At 39.0% G+C, this 24,579-nt stretch overlaps 2 protein-coding genes across 5 annotated transcripts in view; one reads left to right on the forward strand and one right to left on the reverse strand.

The window, feature by feature from the left end:
- SHLD2 (shieldin complex subunit 2) overlaps window positions 1-9,469 on the reverse strand; it is a 32,772-nt gene extending 23,303 nt beyond the window's left edge. For 2 of the 4 annotated variants that reach the window (XR_004081215.2, XM_031053283.2), the window contains exons 1-2: window positions 7,291-7,358; window positions 5,509-5,588 (exon numbers count right to left, since the gene is read on the reverse strand). The gene's annotated coding sequence lies outside the window, so the exon portion shown is untranslated. Of the gene's footprint in view, window positions 1-5,508; window positions 5,589-7,290; window positions 7,359-9,219; window positions 9,351-9,444 lie in introns of those variants that run through there. The other 2 variants (XM_031053284.2, XM_005153640.3) reach the window with 2 other exon arrangements.
- A 225-nt stretch (window positions 9,470-9,694) lies between these two features.
- Window positions 9,695-24,579, forward strand: part of GLUD1 (glutamate dehydrogenase 1) — a 32,839-nt gene continuing 17,954 nt past the window's right edge. Inside the window, exons 1-4 of the mRNA XM_031053349.2 lie at window positions 9,695-10,239; window positions 22,018-22,098; window positions 22,921-22,976; window positions 23,856-23,919. Of these exons, the coding sequence (XP_030909209.2) occupies window positions 9,828-10,239; window positions 22,018-22,098; window positions 22,921-22,976; window positions 23,856-23,919 (613 nt within the window). The 5' untranslated portion in view covers window positions 9,695-9,827. The remainder of the gene's footprint in view (window positions 10,240-22,017; window positions 22,099-22,920; window positions 22,977-23,855; window positions 23,920-24,579) is intronic.

Raw genomic sequence — 24,579 nt, forward strand, 5'->3', positions numbered from 1 at the left:
GCTATACACAGGAAGACAGGGGAATAACTAAACTGCAATATCTGTACTCCCAACAGATCAATTCCATTTAGCAGTCCATGGAGTTACAGATCTGATAAAAGTCACCTTGGCCCACGTAATCTATATTCTTTTATGATCTAGGATAGGAAAACAAAATAGAAAAAAACAAGTGTGCACAAAGTTCAAGAAATTAGACTGTGTTAAAGAAGCTGATCTGATAGTCTCAGCAAAAAGGCACAATCATAGCTACACTGACACATTCCCAAAGAACTCATGCCAATCTAAGCATCCAATTCCTTTGCTGAGTAATTTCACCTTACTTTGCAGTTTAGAATTTTTTATAACCAGTATAGTCATAGGTCAAATTATATCACTTTCTCTTCACCTGTCATCATCAAATTGCTGGATGAAGACTTGCTGAAAGATGATTTTTTTTTCCAGACATATTAAGGACATAGTGTGGAAATAATTTAAATAACCTCTCCTTGAAAAACACCCATATGTTATGTATTTGACAATAACTCTGTTTATCCAAACTGGTGTATGGAAGTAGCATACGGATTTTATTTCAAGAGAACTTCTGTTGATTTCTCTAACACTAATTTTTAATTTTTATGGATTCTTTTAATCCAATAGAACCTGGAAAATACTATATATCTTTATTTTTCATTGTCTTCAACATAAAATTAATTAACTGTAGTTCCATTAGAGCTTGCTGTTTCTTTTCCTAACAAGGAAAAAGCTGAGTAAATTTAGTATTATCTGATAAAGGATAAACAATCAAGACATGAAATATTTTACTTACAACTCAGATTACAATCTGATACTATTTCTCTATTTCTCGAGAAATTCTTTGAGTTTCTTGTTAAGAATAAATACTGTAATTTCTGACATTCAAAAATTCCATTCAGATATGAGGACCATAAAAGTCTGTATAACCATCTCAGTTCCAAATGATAGTGTATTTTGTTGACCTTTAGAGAAGTAGAGAATAAATTATCATTTGTTTTCCTTATGGGAACTGAAGCTAGGAAAGTTTAACTCACTTTGGAGTACACAGTAAGCTGAAACAAGTGGAGAACTCTGCGTGAATCCTTCATACTCATACCTTAAAACTGCACTATCATTCCCCAGTGTGTAATACTTTGTGTTAAGTCACAAAACTATCCTTTTCATCTCAACTTTTCTTCCTGCGATATATTTATTGTCCTCTATCAAAAGCTTTTATTCCTTACTTAAGGGCTCAGGTGCTTACTTACACCAGCATAAAATAATCCAAAGATTCAAAGTTGGTATTTACACAGGGCATCCAGTATTACTTTTTTTGTTTAGTTCTTAAGCATCATATACTATTTGAAAGAGGTTTTCTCTTACCTTATGTATCATGCAGAACCTACCCACCACATAAGCCTTAATTATAAGTGCTGTATTCTGATGTAACTTTAATACTCATATGCTCTGGGAGAAAAAAGGTGCTGAAAATACAATGTTTTGCCAAATAAGATATCTTTCTTCTTTTTGTTAACAAGACATGGTAAACCTAGAACTAAATAACACTAATGGACTTGCACTACAGGTATGGGTTGTAGTAGGTAGGTAAGGCATAAAGTATACAGGGGGAACAGAACAATGAAGAAGACTGGCTTCTTTTTCCTTCCTTCTCCCTCATTACCTTCATGAGACATTTGTTACATAAGGAAGAACCTAAATTTCTGCTTATATAGCCCAGTGTAACATTTATTTATAACTACCATAATGCTCATGCAGACTATAAACCCCAGATGAACACATAGCATATGCTGTTCAAGAAGGCTGATCTGTAATGGTAATGGTACAACCTAAAAGCATACATTATTTAGACAGCCAGTTAGTTTCCCTTCGCCAAATTAAAGACAAGCATCAGCTTATCTGAAAAGCTGATAAGACAAAACAAAAGAAATCAAGATAAGCTTTTACAAATTCCAGGACTATTTTAACTCAGTCAGATGACAGCAATATAATACTCCTGAAATCTGAAAATCTGTTAATGATGTGTAGGGACTCAACAGGATTTCAGAAGAAGTCAACTTACCCACTTTCAAAGGAAAAAACAGAAGAGATAATGTCTTATTTACCTGTTCTGCTTTATCTTGTCAGCATTGACAGGATTAGACAACAAATATAATCAATAAAACCTTAAACAGCACGGTATCTTCAGCTTGTTAATCAAAAGAAATGTTTAACTAAGGCAAATTCTATGGTAGCGCTGCAAGTTTATGGCAGCAACTGCAAACTGTTCTCATGTCAACTGACATGAGCATTCCTTGGATGCTCATCATACCTCTGGACACCACTAGGACCATCCCACCCTTGCTCCTTAAGGCATCTACTGTTCCCACACCAGTACCAAGTAACAATGACAGCAACAACGCCTCCAGAAAACATTCCAAGACAGATAGCTTTTGTGCACACAGATTCTGCCACAACTCCATAAGGGGGTCATTTATGTCTGGCACTGCATGCCTATACATTAAACATGGCTGCCATATAGGCACTTAAACACCACATACAACATGATTAATGAGCTCCAGAATTTCCATAGAAGGGCTGTATTAATAAACAAAGCCATTTAACTGGAAAATAGACCAAAGAGTGCAAAAATCTAACTTTTTTTTTAATACAGTGTTTTCAAAAATTTTTCATAAGTGCAGTTTAATTAAATGGACAGTTTAATTAAAACAAGTATTTTTCATTCTGACCTAATTATAGCTCATCCCAGATTTCTCTGGGTTGAGCTATTAATAGTGTTTTATGCACTTGATACCTGCATCTAGTGGGCACCATGAACAATCTTGAAGTTTATTGAAGATGACTAAGGTACCAGTCAATATACTCCTGGGCTTTTCTTATGAACACCACCAATTTTTTCTACCAACAAACATGAGAGGCAATTCTTAATTCTTCACCATCTTTCACAAAGGATTAAGCATTCAAACATAGTTTAACAATATGGATTTCCATAACCAGTCTGCCAAAGTGAAAAAGGATAAAGTTGAATCTGTTAACAGAAAAGCAAACAAGACCACTGTGGAAGACTAGTATTCTCTGGTTCCTAAGAGCTTTAATGTTTTTTATTTAAACAATACACACTGTGTTTATGCTAACAGCTCTTGGTTGCCAGTTAAGTATTAAAGCAAGAAAAAACTGGTTTGCAGTCCCTGATGCTGTGATTCCGGGCTGTTAAGATCTTGGATATATTTTCAGTCAAGGCCACCAAGAGTTGCAAAAACCCATCTATTTCAATTGTTAATATTACTTTCAAACAATACTCAGTACACTCCTGGCAAATCATACTTTCTGCTCCCTTGTTTGTTGTGTTGACTAAAACAGACAGCAATTCTTTAAAAAAATTGTATTTTTTTATGCCTGTGTACCTGGTCAGACTTCCCATTAGCTTTTTCATCAGCTAATTTCAACACATTTAGCAGTTAGACAGGAATCTCAAATATACTGGCTTTGGTAACTGTATCATTCCCTCTTTTGTCTTTTAAAGTAGAAATGAGTTTAAAACAAGTAAAAGCTAAAGATCATTCCACAAAGACATGAAATAGCTGCTTTAACAGATTCTCACTGATAAAGAAGTAAGAAAGGAACCACCTTCACAATCACCAGCAAAAGCCATGCTAACTGAAAGGTCACTGAAATCAGATTAATTTGTTACTGAGTTCAGTAAGTTTCAGACCAGACCTGCAGACTCCAGAGAAAGTTACCTTTTGTCCTAGCCATCTGAAAACCAGAAGTAGCATTATGGGAAATAAGTGTTATAAAAAGCATATTTTATATTTCTTAGTCATATTATCTGAAAATGCCTATTAGCAATACATTAGAGTAACAGTACCAAAACGTGACACACAAAGTTTCTGCATACCTATAGACTGTCTGAATAAGAGATAAGGACATTATCTCCTATATACATGAAGAGCTTTTTGTATCTATTCTGCTACAGACCTGAAGTAATCAATCAGTTGGCAACATCAGTCATCATTCACAGCAGCAGTATAAACAGATGGAGACAGAAGGTCTTTAAAGCTGATAAACACAAGCACCAATACTTTTCATAGCAATGAAAACTGTATTTACTCATGAGGTACTTATTAGAACTTATTCAATGTTTTCTGATTTCTCCAGTTGAATTACTAACATTTTAAAAGCTCAGGACTGCCCTCTGACACTTGTTGAGTCCACTTACTGAAGGTTTTTCAAGTGCTTTTCACTGAAAAATTGAGGAACCCCTGTCAAATTTACATTCTGGAAAACAGCCCAAGAATTCTATTGCAAGAATTATGAAATAAGAATTGCATCTTGTTGCATAAGTTCTGGAAAGGTAAAAAAAGATGATTGTTTAAATAATAAATATAAATATTAATTTGCTCAGCTACTGATTTTTGTTTTGTAGGAATGCCTCAAGTAAAAAAAAAAAAAAAAAACCAAATCTCTCACTTTAGACTAGTATTTCCTAAAGAAAATAATTTCTAGGTTAAACCTACCAACTTCCTACTTTACTTGTACACTTACAAGTTTTATTCCCTACTTTTGCAGTGCTATAGATAAGCAGAAAAGTTACTCTTTGCATATGAATAAGATATTAGCAGCTTATACTTAAATTTAGCAACCATGAAAACACCTAAATTTAACACAAAATAATACATAATGCTAAATAATCAGACCACGGGTACTTAAGCATCTCACTAATAAAGTCTCTATCTCAACAGGAAATTATCTAAATACCTCTCCTCCAACTCTGCAGTATTACAGAAAACACATCTCAGATTTGCAGCGTATGCAAATCTACCTTTTGCAGCTTGCCTGGAAAAACATCAAATTCAGATTCTTCTGTATTAAGGCAAAGGGAGCAAATAAAGAGAACCTGCCAGTCTGCTCTCCAGCTCTGGAATGGCTGAACACAGCTGAAGATCCATATAAAGGAAATAAATCATAATTAAAGGAATTCATAGTTCTTTACCACAAATTTTAGCTTGCTCCCCTTAGTCTCCAAACCAATCAATCTTAAGTACTGATACCTTATGTCAGTGAAGCAGCTTTTCATCAGGTTTCATCTCTAATTGTTTAAAGAGATGACTGAAATGAAGATTTCTAGGCAAATGTTCACTTTGTAAAAGTGCTTACGTAGATAGACATGTCACAAATTAAAGAAAACTTCTGGGATTCACCTAATTCATGTTTTACATGTAACAGCATCTTATAGAGCCAGCACTCTAGCAACACTGAAGCTTGACAACTGTGCCACACTTCTCATTTAATTCCTGTCATATCATGTACTGTCTTGGCATAAACAGGGAAGAATATAAGCAAAAAATGTGACATTCTGAGTATACTAACTTATTCACAAATTTGGAATTAAAATTAAGCTTGGATCATGTTAATCATTCCTTAGATTCTTTAGGTTATAGTATATTTATTTTATAAAAATATCCCTATTTAAAAGAACATATGCTTTATCAACATTACCTCCCATTATTGTGAGAACTGAATACTGGTACAATATCTTCACGCAGATACAGAAACAGCCATCTCTACTTTCATATCCCCTGTCAAAAATAATATATGATATATGAAGATTTACTTTAAAGCATTGTGAAGGCTGAAAATATGATCCATAAAACTTGAGAATCTCTCAAACTAATCATCAGTAGATGGCTATTTTGTAACAGGCAGCTCCAATGCAGGAGGATTATTGTGAAGTCCTACATACTTGCTGTATACCCTCTATTTAACAGAAACACACACTGGGTTTCTATGGCTAGAGCTACAGTTAGCATTCCCAACAGAATCATACCCACCGATTCTTCCAGTAACAATTATTCAACCATGAAGAACTGAGCAGTTCTTCAACAGTTTGGGATAAAACAATAGCTTTAGCTCTCACCTACTTAGTCACGCTACCAAGATACATCAAGCTGTACAGCATACCGCTTAAGTCCAAGAAAAAGAAGCATTTTCTTGCAACTTCTGGTGAAATGAGGAAGAGAAACATAATTGCTCATATTGGCAAATGCAAAGGGGAACACCAATTTGTTTCAACTTGTACAATATTCAAAATTCTCAAATTCAGCTAGAACCTCAGTTTTACAACTTTCCACATTACTTCTGGAATCACTACAAAAAATGTCTTCATATGCAAGTGTTACCAACATTTGGACATTATCTCAAATAATTCTTTAAGCAATGGGCAACAACTGCCACATGCTTCATGTAACATGGCTGACAGCTTAAACTGAAGGTTGCTGAAACAAGTGTAATTGCATTTGCAGAGTATTTCAAAATCCATTTCTGTTCCCCCAAAAAAAAGTCTGTTTACCACAGAAAGGAATTAGTTCTCTGTTCACTGTATGGATCAACTTTCCTCCTGAACATGGTCTAATGGATGTCTCCAGTTCAGAGACTTCAGAGTCTGGACAATCTCAGAGTTGCCCTGTACTTGAAGGAGACAATCTCAGAGTTGCCCTGTACTTGAAGGGACTTAGGCAGACAACAGGCAGAGTTATTCCAAGTCCTGTGGAGACCCCTAATTTCCTATTGGGATAACTAGAGTAGCTTCTGAAACAATCCAGTACTAGTACATCCTAGGAACATTTTAGCCAAACTGACAGACTTTGGTAAAGAACACAAAACTGAACCTGACATTTTAACTTTAATACAAAAATATTTACCATTTGTGGCACCATTATCAATAATGTTAAGACACAGGAAATAGATTATTCTGCTCATCTACATATTCTCAAATAGCTAATACTCCAAATAATGTAATGGATTAAAGCACAGTACTGGATTCCTGCCTTAGATCACTTTTTTCCAATAAAACTTTAAATTCAACACATAATAAATTTGACTCCACTTACTATGAAATTGATAATTTCAAAAAACATAGATTGCTTCAGGAAGGCACAATACAGTGCTTATTACTGTTCTTATATACCACAAAAATAATGTTAAAATTATGTATAAAGATGATTTAGAAGAAGCTTAGAGAATTAATCAACTTGTTTGTTGTCTCCCTCACCCATACTTCATATATTTTAAATAAAAACTTGCACCTATCATGTATACACACTTGAATATGACCTTGTTGCAAAGTCCATGAATCACACAGTTCCTACCACACGGGTATTAAGTTTTCTCTAATTATCTCTCTTTAGATGCAGGTCTACAACCAACATTCAATATGAAACTTTCAGTATGAAACTAGTAAAATTAGCGCAACTTCTGGTTGTGAAGATGACAAAAAGTTACCTTTGAATGCATCCAGAATTTTTTTTTACTGATGTTACTCAAATATGACTCTCCTGATGGCACCCCATCTGCTATGCAAGAACAAGACAGTTAACCTTTTATTATTGTAATTGCCACTTTCATATCTGCTAGAACTCACTCATTGCATGCAAACTTTTATTTCCTGCAACAAACAGATTTTGCTTTAACTGCTCACCACTTACTATATGAGAATACTGGAATGGGGTATGTGAGTCTTGTTCTTACTCTTCTTGAACACCCTCAGGCAGCATGGCCACTCTTGCTCCCAGAAGGGATTGAAGCGAACAAAATTATTGCAGAGAACTGCTGAGGCTAGTAAAGTGTTTGTAAACAGTACACATGATTTCATACATTAAAAATTGCAAACAAAAATCCCCAGTTTTCATTCACAATATTTAAAGACTGAGAAATTAAACATACTGATTTAGTTGTTCTTAGCATTTTGCAGGCATATTGTTGGATAGTTTCCTGAAATCCAGCCTTGTTTAGAAAAGAGGCCAGCTATGGTGCTACTCCAAAGACATCCGTGTGACTGAACAGATGGAAAGACCCACTTTGGTCTCACACTGCCATGTCCCATGGTTGGTCTCAAAAACATTCCAAGTATGTACTGCAAGCACTTGGCAATTGAGTAAAGTGAAGGCAAGATAGAAACTAATTGCATTTACCTCATTTTGATTTAAGTCTACACACTTGAGCTATTTTTCATTCAACTTCTGTCTGTGAAATAGTGTTCTAGCCTACAGAACAATGTGAAAATAATTAGCTGACAAGGACTATTTACCACAATACCTTTCACCACCTCCTTTCCTGCATATTTGAAAAAGTTAAGAACTTGTACAGAAGTTAAGTTTCAGATAATGGAAACCTGCAAATGACAAAAAGCAGCACAAAGCTGACACAACCACTGAAAACACTGCAATTCTGTGAACTGAAAATTAACACAATTGAAGTTACTTATGAACCACCTCCAATAAGGGGAGAAAAACAAGTCAGTAAGGTTGCTTCTAAAGCCCAGTGGAAACACCCAAATAACAAACAGTCCTAGGAACAAGCTCCTTTCTTGCTTCTGTTACATCACTTACTATCAAGGATCTTTGTTCTCTAGGTTAGTTATAAACCATCATTACAGATAAAAGGCAACCTTATTAGTGGTCCTTATGACAACTTTTTAGGATAGGAACAAAGTTACATCAAGAAAAAATCTGAGTATCGATTTCCCCCAACACACCTAACACATACACAAACAACCCACAAACAACAACAAAGTCCAACCCAAACAAACAGCAAAACAAAATCAAATCTGTATTTTCTAATTAGTAGCTCAATCCTACAGAAAGTGAAAGTTTATTTCTTCGGAAATGAACTTCGTAAAAATACTGCCACACACACCATCTCCCATGTTCTGAATGCAGACCTTGTATAGCTTAAAGCTGCAAGATGCACTCAAAAATCTAAGCTACATAAACCCCAACCATCTTCAGTGGCCCAAGACCCAGCAAAAGGCAACATACTACCAATATAACCCGAGCAGACAAAGCAGCAGTGTTAGCAGCCTGGCTTGAAGCTACTATTTTCTTTCTTGACAGGGCGTTACTCAAACACGTGTGGATAAACTGGGTTTTCCTAACAGGTTCTCCTCAAAAGGGGTCTTCAGGCAAAACACTTCCCCTAAGGAATTTGGACACTGCAACTATCTGGAAGTACCCTTACTTGTATTTGTACTTGCCCGAAGAGAAACCATGTTTTACTCAGCTAAAGGGCAGCATCCACCAGCCAGGCCAAGCCTCCCCCTCCCAGGACACTGCCATGCCCCTGTTCGGAGCAGAGCAGGGCGGAAGGCGCTGGAAGCTAACCAGAACCTCACACTGGTGCCTTAGTGAAGACTCCTTGCCCCACGCTCTTCACCTGCAACGGCTCCTTCCAAGCACAGCACAACAGGGCTCAAGAGGAGCAGCACCTCACCAGCGGGGGACGGCGGAGCCCTGTACACCCCATCCCTCCGCCCGGAGAGACGGAGCACAGCCACAGGCCGGCACACAACCACCCCGGCCAGGCCCTGCCAGAAGAAGAAGAAGGGATGCAAGGGGGGAAGAGGCCGGAAAGAGCCGCCCTCCCTCACCGCCGACCTACCGAGGCCTACGGGAGAGCCGCCAGGGCCCACCCGCGCCCCCTTCCGCTCCCTCCCCGCTGCAGCGGCTCCCAGGCGGGGCGGAGTGCGCATGCTCACCACACCCCTCCCCTCCGCCCCGCCTACAGCGAGACTCCCGCTCGCCGCGCCTCTCCCCCTCCGCGAATCCCGCCGGGGGCGGGGCTGGGCGGGGCTCCGCGCAGGCGCAGTGGGGAAGGGCGCCGTGTTCCGTTCTCCCCCCTCCCCCGAACCTCCCCTGTCCGAACCCCCACCCCGAGGCCGTTTAAAGGCGAAGGCGGCGGCGCTCGGTTCCTGTTGTGGCAGCGGCAGCGGTACCGGTACCGAACCGGGGCTCGGTGCTGCCTCACCGCCGGTGCCTGCCGCTATGTACCGCTATTTGGGGGAGCTGCTGGTGTCCCGCCTGGCCGCGGGCACGGAGCCGGCCGGGACGGCGGCGGCCGCTGGTGGGGCAGCGGCGGTGTGGGGCGGGGGCCGGTGCCCGCGGCGGCACTACTGTGAGGCGGAGAAGAAGGAGGACAACCCCAACTTCTTCAAGATGGTGGAGGGGTTCTTCGACCGCGGCGCCAGCATCGTGGAGGACAAGCTGGTGGAGGGGCTGCGCACCCGTGAGAGCATGGAGGACCGGCGCCACCGCGTCCGCGGCATTCTCCGCATCATCAAGCCTTGCAACCATGTGCTTAGTGTCTCCTTCCCCATCAAGCGTGACAACGGCGAGTGGGAGGTGATCGAGGGCTACCGGGCGCAGCACAGCCAGCACCGCACCCCCTGCAAGGGAGGTGAGACCCGCCGTCCCCTTGTCCCCTCAGCACGCCCCGGTGTCCATGGAGGCCCGCAGAGCCTTGGCCTGGCAGTTGCTTCCCTCGCCCTGGGATACTGGGGAGGTGACGCTTGATTCCTCGCTGCCCGGCTGGCTAGTGACCGTTAGCAGCCGTTCCGGTGGTGACAGTCACCTGCAGTATGTGGTATCTGAATGGAAGACAGGAGCAGGGGCAGGGTGGTTCCTACGCAGCCCTTCAGCGATTGTTATCCGAGGTGTGAGGTCTCACAGCGGCCGGTCCTGTGGTCTGTGCGGTAGACACCGTTGGCCTGGCCTTAGGCAAGGCGAAGGGTGCGGGGGCAGCCTGCGCAGTTAGTGTGACTCAAACCTCACTAGTGTTTGTTGGAAAACATGGAAACACCATGCTTAAAGTGCCCACTCTTGAGGGGGAGCGGGAGAAGCCATCGTTTAACACACCGCCTGCTGTGTTCAGTACAGACCAATGCTCACATAGGAAACGTCAGTAGAGAAAAACAAGTTTTCCCAGCTAGCGGCACAGGAAGAGACGAAAGTAATTTTTCTAGGGAAAGCTGACTTAGTATAGGTGAGGCCAACACCATGGCTGTTGTACAAGGGGACTGGGAGGGTCAGTCCTAGCAGAGCTGAATTCATGTGGCACCGGCTCTGATCTCAGAGGAATCAAACTCCCTTTTAGGCCAGGATAGATGTCATTTCCTTGAAAAACAAATACAGATGTCCTTTGCCATGCCTTACTCAGGAGTTCTGGTCTTTGTGGGCAGTTAAGTATTGGAGGCCGTTTCAGGACTGTGTCTCAAACTAGGACTTCTGTGATCTACAAACACATTTATTTTTTCTTCAGCATAGACAGTTTTATGGCGAATAATGGTGGTTGCTGAAAGCAAAGATTTACTTGTAAATTCTTATCAGTGAATTTGAGACTAGAGTAGGAAAGGTGTTCCTAGGTTAATATGTTCTTGATAATCAGTTTGGTGTATATGACATGGGACACTTTCTCTTTGCAGCACAATTAGTCTGTCCTGCTAACGTTTCCTAGCTTTAAAAAATGAAATATGTAGTGAGAGTCCTGTGACATGCTTAATTCTTAGCCAAAAGGGACTAACTCAATTTCTGGTGCTTCCTTACAACAAGAGTTACCAGTATCAGACTTAGTTGTGGCTGAAGTCAGGTATGGTTGATGCTTACTCTGTGTGGACCTACTGTTTCTCTGCCATTGCTGTAATCTCCTTTAAAATAGTGATGAGTTGTTAAGACTGCTGTTTTGTCACTGCTTAGGTTAGGTTACTTTTTGCTGCTGTTTGCAGAAAGTAATTTCTGTACAGCCTGTGTTTCTTGTAAGATCCCCAGTTGTATACCAAAATACAGTTCAGTGGTAATTGAAGTAACAAGATAGTAGTTTATGTATGATAACGTCTAATATTTCACATTAGTATTGCTCAAAATGGAAGGAATTAATGTTTTCACAACAGAGGAGTAGAAAAGACTTTGTATATGAACAAAAAACACCGATTGGGTGCTGGATACCATCTGTTCTGATACCTGTATTTCTAAATGCTCAACAGAATTTCTTGATTTTCAGTAGCATTTCATAGGTCTGTCCACACTGGAGCATTTCTGGAAAGTTACAACTGTAAATTTCAAGGCAATTTTGAAGTGCCAGCCAGAGAAGATATAAAGTCTCAATAGTATGTAATTTTCTTTCTGTGCTGCTCTCTACTCCGGGTGGGCTTAGGGAAGGAATTGCAAATGTTATTTCCTTTCCAGTCTTTTCAGTGTAGCGATCATTAATGGTTTTTACCTTCTAATGCTCTATAGGGATTTGCTCCCTATCAGATGACAGATCTGGCTTTGTAGTGAATTTAAATGGGATGTGAGATAATTGTAGATGGACTGTTTGAAACCTGCTGTGCAAAAAAAGGTGGGAAGTATTAGAACACTTCTATTTAAATTGGAAAGAACAAGAATGTTAAAGATATTTCTGCATTTGTGATATATTAGATCCACCCAGAATACACCAACAACTTGACCTTTTGTCTAGAAGTGATGTTTAAACTAGAATCCTAGTAGATTCCAAAGGGAAAAAACCAAGAACACCTACCTCACTCCCCACCAAAACCACCAAAAACCTCCAAACAAAACAGTTTTCCCTCCCAGAAAAGACTAGGTAAATATAACTCAGACTCCATATGGTTATGAAGTGGAAAAACTTGATGAGGTGGGTGTCCCATACACTGTGGAGCCCAGAGTCTGATGAAGATAATTCACTCCAGCAAGAAACAGCAAGGGACATAGGGCACCTTTTAAAAGAAGGTATGAGTTGGCATCTGGAAGGCTTGCAGAGCAGTAGGAAAAGCACAGCTTCCAGATCTTTTCAGATGCAGAATTGTGAACTTTAAATCTGCATTTACTGAAAAACAAAGTTTGTTAAAATAAGGCTCCCCATATTGTATTTTTTTATTATTTTTAAGGATGTGTATTTGGTACTAAGATAGCATTTAGTTTCTGCTAGGTAATCACTAGCAAGTAGGGATGCATTGTCATCTCATGTCATTTTCTTAAGCATTGTACTTTAAAAGTTCATCTCTTGTAGGTTTTGAGTTTTACATAAGCTGAAGAATAAGAGATCCTGTTTAGAGAATATTAAATACTGTTCTTTATGCAGATTAGACAAATGATCAAGGTGTACTTTAAGATTCAAGTGTGGAATGCAGGAAAACAAATGTTTTTAGGTCTTAAATTCAGCTCCTCATTTCTTTTGTACATCCATACCAGAACACCTCATTAGCAACTATAAGCTACTTTCACATACCTTTTTGTTTGTAAGATCATCTGCAGATTTAACTGTGAAATAATGAAGAATTTTTACCGTAAATCTAATTTAAAAAAAAAAGTAAATGCTCTAAACTTGTAGACATTAATTTCTTGAGGAAAGGGGGACTAAAAACATTTGAATTATCTCCACTCAAGGAGACCTTCTGTTTCTTCTGTTTCTATTAAATGGCTGTAAGGTAATATTATAGTAGTTAGATTATATGCCTTCTGTCACAGATGTCAGCCTCAGTTTCTTTGCCTACTCATTCTCTTCTAGGATGAAACCTCAACCCCTGCTCAGTAGTCCAGCCCAAATCTGGAAAGTGCCAAACTTCTTAATGCAAGATTCATCTTTATGAAGCGAGTTTAGCACTTGCATGTGCGTGTCAATGATACCTGCCAGTATCTGCTTCCTCTACTAGTAGTCCTTCTGTACCTCCTTCTCTGCTGGCTTCTCTCTTGCCTGCAAGTAGAAATAAATCACAGAGTGAATGCCAGAAGGGGTCTGCTTTGAAAACAAGACTTCTGAGTGGATGGACGACTGCAGAAATGGAGTGGCAGACCACATGGATTGGGCTGGGTGAGGGCAAATTTAAGATCAGTCTTACGTGTTCTGCGTAGGTAAACTACATCTTGGTTGGGAACATGACTGTCTTATTTCTATTCAAGAAGCTAAATACTCTTATTACCCTAATTCTAGTAATCTAAGGCATAGTTAATAACAATAGGAAGTTATTTAATGGCTTATCCTACTCTCCTCTCTCCCCCCAAAACAGGTGTAGAAACAAATCAACTTGATTTTTTGGACACAGTTGTCACTACATGGTAGTGCAGGTGATTCTTCACTGAGTCAAGAGAAGTGCTTTTCAGGAGAACTGGCACTAGGTACTGAAACATGCTTTCTTTCCAGTTTATAACTTGTGGGTTTTTTTCCCACCTCGTTGAGAGAATCCAGAAATGATATTTCTTGTTGTATTTTGCGGTGCTTACCTGTTTCATTGCTGTAGAAATTAATCCTTAATTCCTACTCTGGGGGTTGCAAAATTTTACCATTCAAGAAGGTGGTGATTCTTTTTCTTTCGGTGTGCTTCTCTTCTGTGCTTTAGGAATCTTTGCAGAACGGTCATGAATATACCCATTGAACTGGTCAGTATGTCCAGCACACAAGTCCAAGTTTTAAAGACTCTGTTTTCTGAAATTTAACTGTTTGCTGGAAATGAAATTTGTTAGATGCTTCCTCATCCCATTGAGAACATAGGAGATAAGCAGTTTTCTTTGTGTGTTGGAACTCAAGTTGCTTATGATCCAGACTTAGTATTTATACAAGTGGGCTGATGCTGCATGGTAGCTGAAGTAATGCTGAAGGGTCAGATCACTCTTTCTTTTGCTTATGTGATGACTTGCATGCTAGTGGCCAGCACTAACAGGAAACCACAGCTGCTGTTGTTCAGTGCACTGACAGCTGCCTGAAGAACTAAAACATACCAAATAGGGTACAGGAAATGAGATGGCTGAATACAGATGACTGTTGAAAAGAACTCTGACAGTCCCTACTTGAATTATTTACAAAGATTCATTATTTTATTAAGTTCTGTGAAAGGTGTAAAACTGATTAAGCTGCTTTTTCATGTGGCTGCTGACATCTGTTTTCATTAGTAGGACTGTTTCAGAAACTAGAATAAGCTTATTGAGCTATTTCCTGCTTAGTAGTATGGAAATGATTCCATATTTGTTAGGCAGCATCTACCGTTGGGATAAAGCTATTAAGTGGGTTTGAATTTTTTTGAAAGCCTTTTCATGTTAACCAACTGTCCAACAGGTCTGTTATCAATGGAAGCAAATGAAGCAGAGCTGGGAAACAGCCTAACCTTTTGTTTATGTTCACCCAAACTGCCTTCATCAACTCTCAGCTCCTTCCTTAGTTCAGCAAGGCTTTTTAAAACCATCTTTAGTTCCAGACTAGATTTAGTCTAACTTGCACTTAAATAGGAATTTTGCAAAACTTTGCTATATATTACTGTGGAGTTTTCCATCTGTATGCAAAGACAAATGACTTTATTTATTAGTTGATTTGGAGGTGAATTAATCTTATTCTCGTGTGGTGCTGCCTTGGCTAGTTAGTGGAAGGAGCTATTCTACATTACAAAATTTATGTCCTGGTTTTGGCTGCTTTTCTTCTGCCTCATTTGACTTACGAGTTTATGTTAATGAGTTTCTTACTGCATAAGGTGACATTTATTCATGTTACCTTAGCTGTGTCTTTTCCAATTGCAGAGATCTAAGGCTGATGCTAGTCTTGGTGCCCAGCCATCAAATAGTCTCTATTGTATGCATTGTCTTGTCTAAAACAGTATACACATACGTGCAAGAGTTGGACCAGTACAACCCCATGTGCTGCCTTGGCTATTGTGACATTGTTTATTCCCTTTTGTAAGTGAGGAAAGTAAGAAGTAATGCTGTAAGATACCTTGACTTCAGCAAACTCTGTTTATCCTGGGGTTGTATTGGTGGCTTAGCTTTTATAAGTCATGCATGGATAAAAGCCCTGAGGTCATGTCTTTGGCCTCGGGGTCTTCAAGGATAATACATGGAAATGTACCTAGGGACCATGGAACAGATGGAACTATAACATAGGCCATCTGTAACCTGAAATAAACCATGGAAACTGATCAGACTTCAAAGGAATAAGTTTTACAGAAAAAAAAGGGTAGTTAGCTTAACTGTGATAACACTTGCTAGCTAAAGCTTATACGAATGCCTTATTTTACAGTTTCTGTCCTTCCTGTAGCTTACTTAACTTTACAACTAGTTCAACAGTGGTTATATGTTTAAATTGCAAAGTAAAAAATAAAGAAGGACAAGGAATGGGTGTCCTGTGTTTTGCTGTCCTTTAATAAACTAGTTGCAGTTCTCAGTGAACTCTTCTCAGTTTTGTGGTTTTACCTGTGGTACTTTTGTAGGAGAATATTCCTTGCTCTTCTAGCTATTAATCTTTTCAGTCTCAGGTTTCTCATATAATCAGCTCATACTGTTTGTGCTTTGTCCTTGATCTTCTATAGTTGTTTTCCCTTGCTACTGTTGGCTCCTTGTCTATTTATAGAGATATCATACCGCTCTCAGCATTGGGCTTTCTGGATAAACATGTGTTGGAGAGGGTGAGAAGGGGAATCTCTTGTGTGATAATCTCCCTCCTGTTCCCTGGGTCATCCTAGCAGGTATTCTTTGTTGCATGAATTGCAACAGCTTCATCTTGTTAGGAAATAAACTCTTAGGAAGAGCATGGAATTTGCCTGTTTCATGTCAGCACTGTGGTGGCTTTAGCTTATTGTTTTGTGGCTTCTATGGTATTTGTACTAGCCAGGGCCAGCTCATGTGTTATTTCCGCCCTCTGCACACACCCATGCACTTGGTATTAATATCTACATGGAAGTGGTGTTACTGCATCTGTCTGTATCAGTCCTTGTTACTACAGTGCTGAGTGCAGTTTAATGAGGAACCTAATTGTTTAGGTAGGGTTGAGGTAGTTCTGTAAGTGAGACTCTACTTTGTAGGCATAATTAAGTGGATATGTTCAGGTAATATGCCTAGTGGTAATACTGAATATCTCATATTTGCATTTTAAACACAAGGTCTTACTAATGCATTGCACTTTATTTTTAATAGGTAATATTACTATTTTTTCCCTGTATGGAATGAAATAGACATGTGTATATGTTTAAGTATATTTCAAGTGTAAGTATAGCTTATGAAAAACATTCAGGAAGTGGTATACTGAATTGTTCTGTCTGGTTGACTGCCTTATGGTCACTGAATATGTACTTTTGGTTAAATCAGAATGGGGGTATGTTCATAGGGGAATCTTCCCTGCCTCAGGTTATAGCTGGCTAATGCTCTGTGGGAAAAAATAAATATTTTTCTCTCCTCTTATGTCAGCTAGTGAATTGAATTTAGGAATGGGTAGTTCTTGTTGCCAATTGGTATACAATAATCATCATTTTCAGCACTGAATTACTCATCTGGCTTTGTTAGGTTTGTCTGGAATTTCTTTGTCATCAATAATTACAAACTTGTCATTGTGCTGTTTACCAGCATTTCCAAATGGTTAAATAAGGCTAAGCACTTTTATTCTAGGCAAGGCTAGATTTTATTTTTTTCTGGATTTAGATAAATGTGCTGAAAGCCTAGAGATTGCTTTGAAGGTCTGTTCCTGCTGGCTTAGGTATCAGAGATTACTTAGAGTTTGATAGTAGTAGTATAATCACAGTCTCAGTTGTTCACTTCCTAAATTTCATGTAAATGAAAATTTTATACCTAATCCAGAGTTAAAACATTGAGAAACTAAGGCATTGCAATAATGCTGGTTTATGGGCTTTGGGGGTTTTGATGAAGAGTTTGAACAATATATGCATCTTTACTGAAGCTCCTGCCTCTCGATATCATGTCAGCCTTTGGACAGGGTCAGGCAAGCTCTTAACCCACAGAGCTGCTGCAGAATCCAGTGTTGCTAATTGGGAGGTTAATATAGCTGTAGTCACTTGTAAAACCTTTCAAAAGAGATAAGGAAATGTTTTGCTGAGTACTGTATGGATAATGTAGGTTAGCTGCTGCTTTGGAATGCTTGTTTGATGAGCAAGCAGTTTGCAAATAGAGGTGAGCAGAACAAACTGCACCATCTTAACAAGAATTGTCATCTGTAAAGGACCCAAATTAGTTTCAAAGTTCCAAAGATCTTCACAACTAGAAGAAAACACTGAAGTCAAAGCAGGACAAAAGCCTTGGTTAGACATTAATAATTCAGGCTGAGGTGCAAAACTGTTCCAGGTTCTGGGGAACTTGAGAAACTTGCAAGATATTTAGCTCAGGAGGAATAGTTCACCAAGTGTTTTGTCCTGAACTGTTACTATGGCTACTGTTTAGTTTCTGAGACTTGTCTTTGAATACTTCACGCTGATTAATGTTGAGGGCATCCATAGATATTACCCTTAAAGATCACTGCACTTAGAAAATCAGGTAATAATGACAGCAACTACTCTAAGTGTAGATTTTAAGTGTACTAAAAAGGCAATAATCATCCTTGAAGAGTGGCTGGTTTTCAATATCATAGACCACTGAAATCTTGTAAAAATCTAGTAAAATTTTATACCTGGTTTTCTTTGAAATAAAGATACTTGTTACATGCTGTTAGTACACTCTGTATTACAAACTAGCCGAATTAAAGGGTAACCGACTGCTCTTCTTAGAATCCAAAATGCAACCGTACTGATAATTACTACTTTGATATTTATTTGAAAAGTGTTTCAAGTGTTTTACTGTCTTTGTTTGGAAAAGTGAAAATTAATCCATAAGCATCCAAGAAGCTAAACTTAAATCATGAGCAAATTTTACTCTGGCCACAACAATTACTGAGCTCGGTGCAAGAGGTAACTGAGTGAAGTATAATATATCCAAAATGCAGATAATTTAAAAACCATAGATACTGCATTGTGATGATAAAGCCTTCTCTTTATACTGAACAATAGTGAAACAAAATTAAAATGAAAACATTTCCTCATCTAAAAGGTCTTGTGCATAGAAAACAAAGTCGCTTAGCATGCTGTTTAACTTCTTGGGGTGTGGCAAGCAAAGAGAATGCTCAACTTGAACAGGAATTCGTATGTTTCCTAATGAAAAGTATTTTCCATGGTAGTGAGTCATACTGTAACTTGAGGCTTTCTTCAAACTATTTTTTGTAGCTAGTTTGCTGTAAAAGTCACAAGTTTCCAGAGACTTACTGTGTGGTACTTGCCAGGGTTTAGAAAACTTAAAATCTTTCTGCATAGCAGTGACTTTCATTTGCTTCTGTATTAAAAAAAAAATTAAAAAAAAAGGTCTTGATTATTTTGTCTGTGTTTATGGTCCATTTTTAGATTCAGGCTATTGAATGCATAGTAGCACTGCCAAAAGAGCCATACAAATGCATGGCAATACTCTCCTGCCAAATTAGGAAGCTGTCAAACTAAATTTCACTGATGTACAAATAGAATAGAAATTAAGTCTTTTATCTTTGTGCATCCCCTTGCAGATGGAATGTACAGCATTCTCAGATGCTTGCTTCTCATCAGTCCCAACAGCTTAGTAAAAATAACTTCCCTGTCAAGAGATGGGCCTCCTGTAGAGTGATTTCAGTTCCTGAAAATGGTAATTGGCTGAATTGTGAGAAAGAATGAAGTGTTAGCACGTCTTAAATGTTATCCACTCCTGCCACAGAAAGGAAGAAACATGGAGGAAACCTGGAATCCACACTGAATTTTGCCTTACAGTGTAATGGAAGTTTTTAGCAGATAAACTGAAACAAAGTGGCTTGTGAAGTCAGCACAGCTGTCAGAATTGACTAGTCTCCCAGTCCAGAAGATAAAGCCTACAAACAAGCCATTCTGATTAGAACTGTTAAAAAAGGCTAGAAAAGAACCTAAGTCTTGCTCAGAAGTATGAAGTTGTCCAGAAAAAGACAGTTACAGCCTTAAGTCTGAAAATTTTCCCTATTTGGGTACACGGACATGGGTGACAAAAAGGCAACTTGGCTCAAAGCCTTACAGTGCTTGGCTAGTCTTACAGCTTTTTCCGTATTTTCCTTGGAATTAAAGTTTAATATTTATTACAATAAAGTTTGTAATAAGCCATTACTGTAATACAAGGACACTGGAGATAGAACTGTTTAGCATGTGTTTGAGTGTGCTAGTTAAAGTGCTCCTTGTTCACCTTTTCAGATCCCATCTCCTATATGATGTGCAGAAGAGGCTGCTTGCTCCTTTCATACTTTTCTTTCCTGCCAAAAAGTATAAAGTAACTATTCCCAACTATTTAATCCCCCTGCTGCTTTTCATATATCAACAGATAACATTTGGTGTGCCTGCAGGAGTATAGTTACAGCAAAACTACTTTGTATGTGCAACTTGAAGTTTTAATAAATATATGGCTTGAATAAGTACACAGTGGTCTAGTTCAGCTGGGATGGAGGGGCAGAGTACATTTTTGCCCAGCATAGATTATGGCTTCAGCATTGGCTGCCTTGAGCAATACTCAGATGAAACTTGTCCCCAGAGTACCCACTCAACCAAGAGGGAGCTGCTCCCCCAGCAGGACAGTCAATGCCATCAGTGTTGTTTTCTTGCTCGGGGCCTGGCCAGAAGGACAATTGCTCTTCTGAAGGATCAGAGTAAGACATGTTAAAAAAAACCCATGTATGTTGTGACTGTGACTGGTCTGTTGGGCTCTGATAGATTCCACTTACATTTTGAATATTACTTCTGTGAGAATGTTCTTGAAATCCCAGATAGGAATACCTTACAGCTATTTCAGTCAGAAACTAGTTAGTTTGCTTTTGGAGACCACCCTTCCCCCATATACACACTACATTTAAATTCTGTTGTGCAGAGGCATGGTACTTTCTTTTACCAATTGAACTCGCATAAAGCAGCACTTGGCCCTCAGCTTTATTTGAGCAGCACTCAGTTCCTTTGAATCTGGGATTGTTTCCAGAGCATTCAGGAGCGGCTTTCATAGCAGCACAGTACTTCAGTTTGGATAATGTATGCTGGCATTTTTTCACTCCTAAGGACCTGAATATGGTCTTCCCTTTACATAATAGGAAACCTGTGGTGCCTGTCCTGACATCTGAAGGACACTCTGTGCCTCCTACAAACTACCATGCAACTTGGCACAGCCTACAGCCAAGGATTTGGGGAGCAGGGGTGGGGATGATAAATTCTTCATGGCTCTGTTAAATGCTTAGTGATGTAGGAGAAGGTTGGATAGAATATAATATATAGCCATAGGGTTTGTTTTTATTATCAGCGGCCACATGATTTTGGGCACTGTGTTGATCTTAAACATCATGTTTAGGGTTCTGTATATGTGTCCTGTTTGGTTAAATGTTTTCTGCTCTGCAACTGCCTCCAGAATCCATGAATTTTAATTTTGAATGCAGTCAATTTATTGCACAGCTACAGCCTATTTCTTTAGAAGGCTGGTAAGAGTCAGGCAGGTGACACATCACTTTATGTGGTCAATGGCTCAATGTTCAGCTGGAGACCAGGAACAAGTGATGTCCCTCAGGGATCGGTGTTGGGACCAGTCTGGTTCAATATCTTTGTCGGTGACATGGACAGTGGGATTGAGTGCGCCTTCAGCAAGTTTGCTGATGACACCAAGCTGTGTGGTTCGGTTGATATAACCCACTGTGCATCCAAGCCATTATCAGACCACAACTACTTCAGTTTGCATCTGGACCACCTGTCAGCAGGCACTTGGAGTTCTGCTGAATGGCTTGGAGCAGAGAATGCAGGCTTGGGCTGGCTTCTGTGTGGGTGCAGGCTGGGTGGCCCTGGTCACACAAGCTTGCTACTGGGACAGAGTTACTCCATCAAAATGTTTGAATTAATGGAGTGGACTGATGGTTTCTGTTATGTGACTGTGCTTAGCAGCTAGAGCCTTGAAGCTACATATGGCTCATAACAGGAGATTGCATTACCCTAGCGAAAGTATCTTGATTATAGCCTGTACTGATAAGTTATGTTAAGGAATAAAGTTCCTCTTGTATGTACAGTAGATGAAGTCCAGAGCTAAAAATCTTACAGAATGCTGATGAGCTTTATCAGCCTCTCGAAAACTGTACTTCTAGTTACCTATCAGCTTGTCTCACCTTCATCACAAGGAATCCTCACTTCTCTTCCAATGTTGAGTACTGCTGTTAAGCTGCTTAATTGAGAACTACTGACGTCTTGAATTTCTGCTAAGTAAAAGATATTTAAGTATGAGAATGAGGAATTGTTCTTCAACTCTAAAAGCAAATAAGTTGATAAATTACATTGTATGTTACAGGTGGCTGGTATAGAAGTAACCTTCCCAATTTATAAATACCTAAGAAGTTGTTCAGTGAATTCCTTTTTTTCTCATGTGTCTCTTACAGGTATTCGTTATAGTTTGGATGTTAGTGTGGATGAAGTGAAAGCCTTAGCATCTCTAATGACATACAAATGTGCTGTCGTTGGTAAGTGATAATTTTTCAAGCAAGGATACAATCTGTAATTTCACTTAGTACTAATGTAATTTGCATTTAAAAAATTAAAAGTGCTAGATCAGACACTGATCTGCCTAAAACCTGTCACAAGGTGGGAAAAATACATAGTGACCAAAATAATAATGCATATTCCCTCTGCTGTTACTGTAAATGCTTGAATAAAGTTGCGTTTTCATTTGAAAAGTCCAAATTCTGCTAGGTACCACCTCCTTTAAAATGCTGCATCTTGAACTCAAATCAAAGTATGACAAACTTGGATTAGGAGGGGGCTGATTTTAGGGGGAACAGATGGAGCTGGAAAGGACTCAGGGAGGGAAGCTGTGGGGAGAGAAGGGTAAAGTTCCTGTATGGGTTATAAAGAAGTATATTTCATACATGACTACTAAACTGTAGGGGAGTTTGGAGAGAGTCTGCATATTATGTATAAGGAAACAAAATACTTTTTGTTCATAAAGACACTTATGACTTCCAAAGTAAAATTTTTTGAGCTAAATCAGTAAAATGTAAACTGTAGAACTCACTGTTTCTACAAATGCCAAATACAAAGGCTTGAAGTGTAGGAAATTTAAATCATGAACTTCTGAGTTTTGAAGACCATTTTCAAGCTGCCCTTGAAAGATTTCCCATTTTTATAGGAATACCTAAATCATGTAGCTTAAACTTGTGAAGCCCTAAATGTGGCAAAACCAAATTCACTACTAAAATCAAAGATACAGTTATTCACACATATTACTGATGTGTTCTGCCTTTATTGTTGAAAAAGTAAAATGATTTTCCTTTGCATTCTTGTAGATGTGCCATTTGGTGGGGCAAAGGCTGGTGTCAAGATCAATCCCAAGAACTACACAGTAAGCTTAATCATAGATAAAATCTCAGTTTTCTGCAGTACCGAGGCCAGCCAGTTAAAAAAGCTCTCCTAAGGGCATTACTGACCACTTAAAACTTCCTGCCTCTTCTGCCTCTGTAAAGGCTGAATTTACCTTATGCATGGCCATAGGTAGGAAAAGAATTCTTTAAAAGTCTGTGTTTCAGAGGTGGAATATTCAATATTCAACTTACTACTTTTTTCCTTGAAGTCAGGAAAATACAAATAATTTAGAACCTGAACTTTTAGCAGGTTGATACTCTTAATAAAGGCTTAAATTAAATTACTCTTAGAAAAAAAGTAAATCTTTTTGTCTATTTTGACAAATAGCTTTATGCTTTATTAAACTTTTCTATGCAGTGTTCCATGTGAATAATAACTAATTAGGCTTATAAAAAGTCTATTGCAGGCTTGTCACCTTGCCCTAATTAAAATAACTTATACAGAAAGGAATACTAGAATATGTAGCAGATATTCTAAGCTCAAAACTGCTGTAAGGATTTGTGTGAAGCTGTTTGACTGTGATGGTTACACAGCTGGCAGGCCAGCTATTGCTGGTTATAAATCTCTCTCATAGGATATCAGATTTGGTTGCTGGAAATCTCTGCTACAAGCACAGCTTCTTCCTGTACCACACTCCCGACTTCTTGTGGATCAGAATGTATAGAAAGAAAGCTGAATGTGTCCTTGTGCTGCCTGAATACTAAGGGTCTGTTAGGGAGTGGCATATGAATTATATTAATATATGAATCATCCTTTCTTCTAAAAGAAAAGGGCATCTGTTTATACTTGGACATAAGTTCTAGCCAATATTCATAAACACTAACGATTTCTTGTTATATTTATTGCATCTTCTCTATAGGACAATGAATTAGAAAAGATCACAAGAAGGTTTACCATGGAGCTGGCAAAAAAAGGCTTTATAGGTATGTTGTGCAATTTTACTATTAAAAATTAGGAGTCTGATTTGTTGTGCATTGACAGCACCCACTGGATAGTGTCCTTAAATAACCATGTTTTTGAGAGCTGTAAATAATTTGGGTATAGTACTTTCAGCAAAGAGCCACAAAGAATTGAGTCATTACATCTTAGTGGATTTTAAAGGGAGCTGTCTTAACCTTTTTCTTGTGGCTGTTCTGCTATGAAAAGCCACAAAAGCTGAGCTCACAGGATCTGAAATGAATCACATTTCTCTTAGAGACAGGTTATAAAATAGTGACAAAGTCTGTTGCAATTTTAATCTCCGATATTACTCTTCACTGTTACTGTTTCCTGTAATCTCATTTGAGGCTTTTGGCAGATATCTGAGGAAACACAGGAAGGAAATAGAAGATCCACCCCAGAGAAAGTTGATGGCTTCACCCATGGCAACCACAGGCTGCAAGGATAGGCAGAAAGCATAGGTGCCCATTCTAACAACCTCAGGTTCTGTAATGTTACTAGGTGTTTGATTCAGACTCTCAACCCACAGTTGTTTTGATAGCTCTCTGTCTGGCATTGCTATCTGGAAGTCTCCTCTGGAGAAAGCTGAACGTTACTAGCTCAGCTTGTAATTAAATGGAGGATTTTACCTGAAGGAGATTCTT

The sequence above is a fragment of the Melopsittacus undulatus genome, chromosome 4 (genome assembly GCF_012275295.1).
Source record: "Melopsittacus undulatus isolate bMelUnd1 chromosome 4, bMelUnd1.mat.Z, whole genome shotgun sequence".
Taxonomy (NCBI): Eukaryota; Metazoa; Chordata; class Aves; order Psittaciformes; family Psittaculidae; genus Melopsittacus; species Melopsittacus undulatus.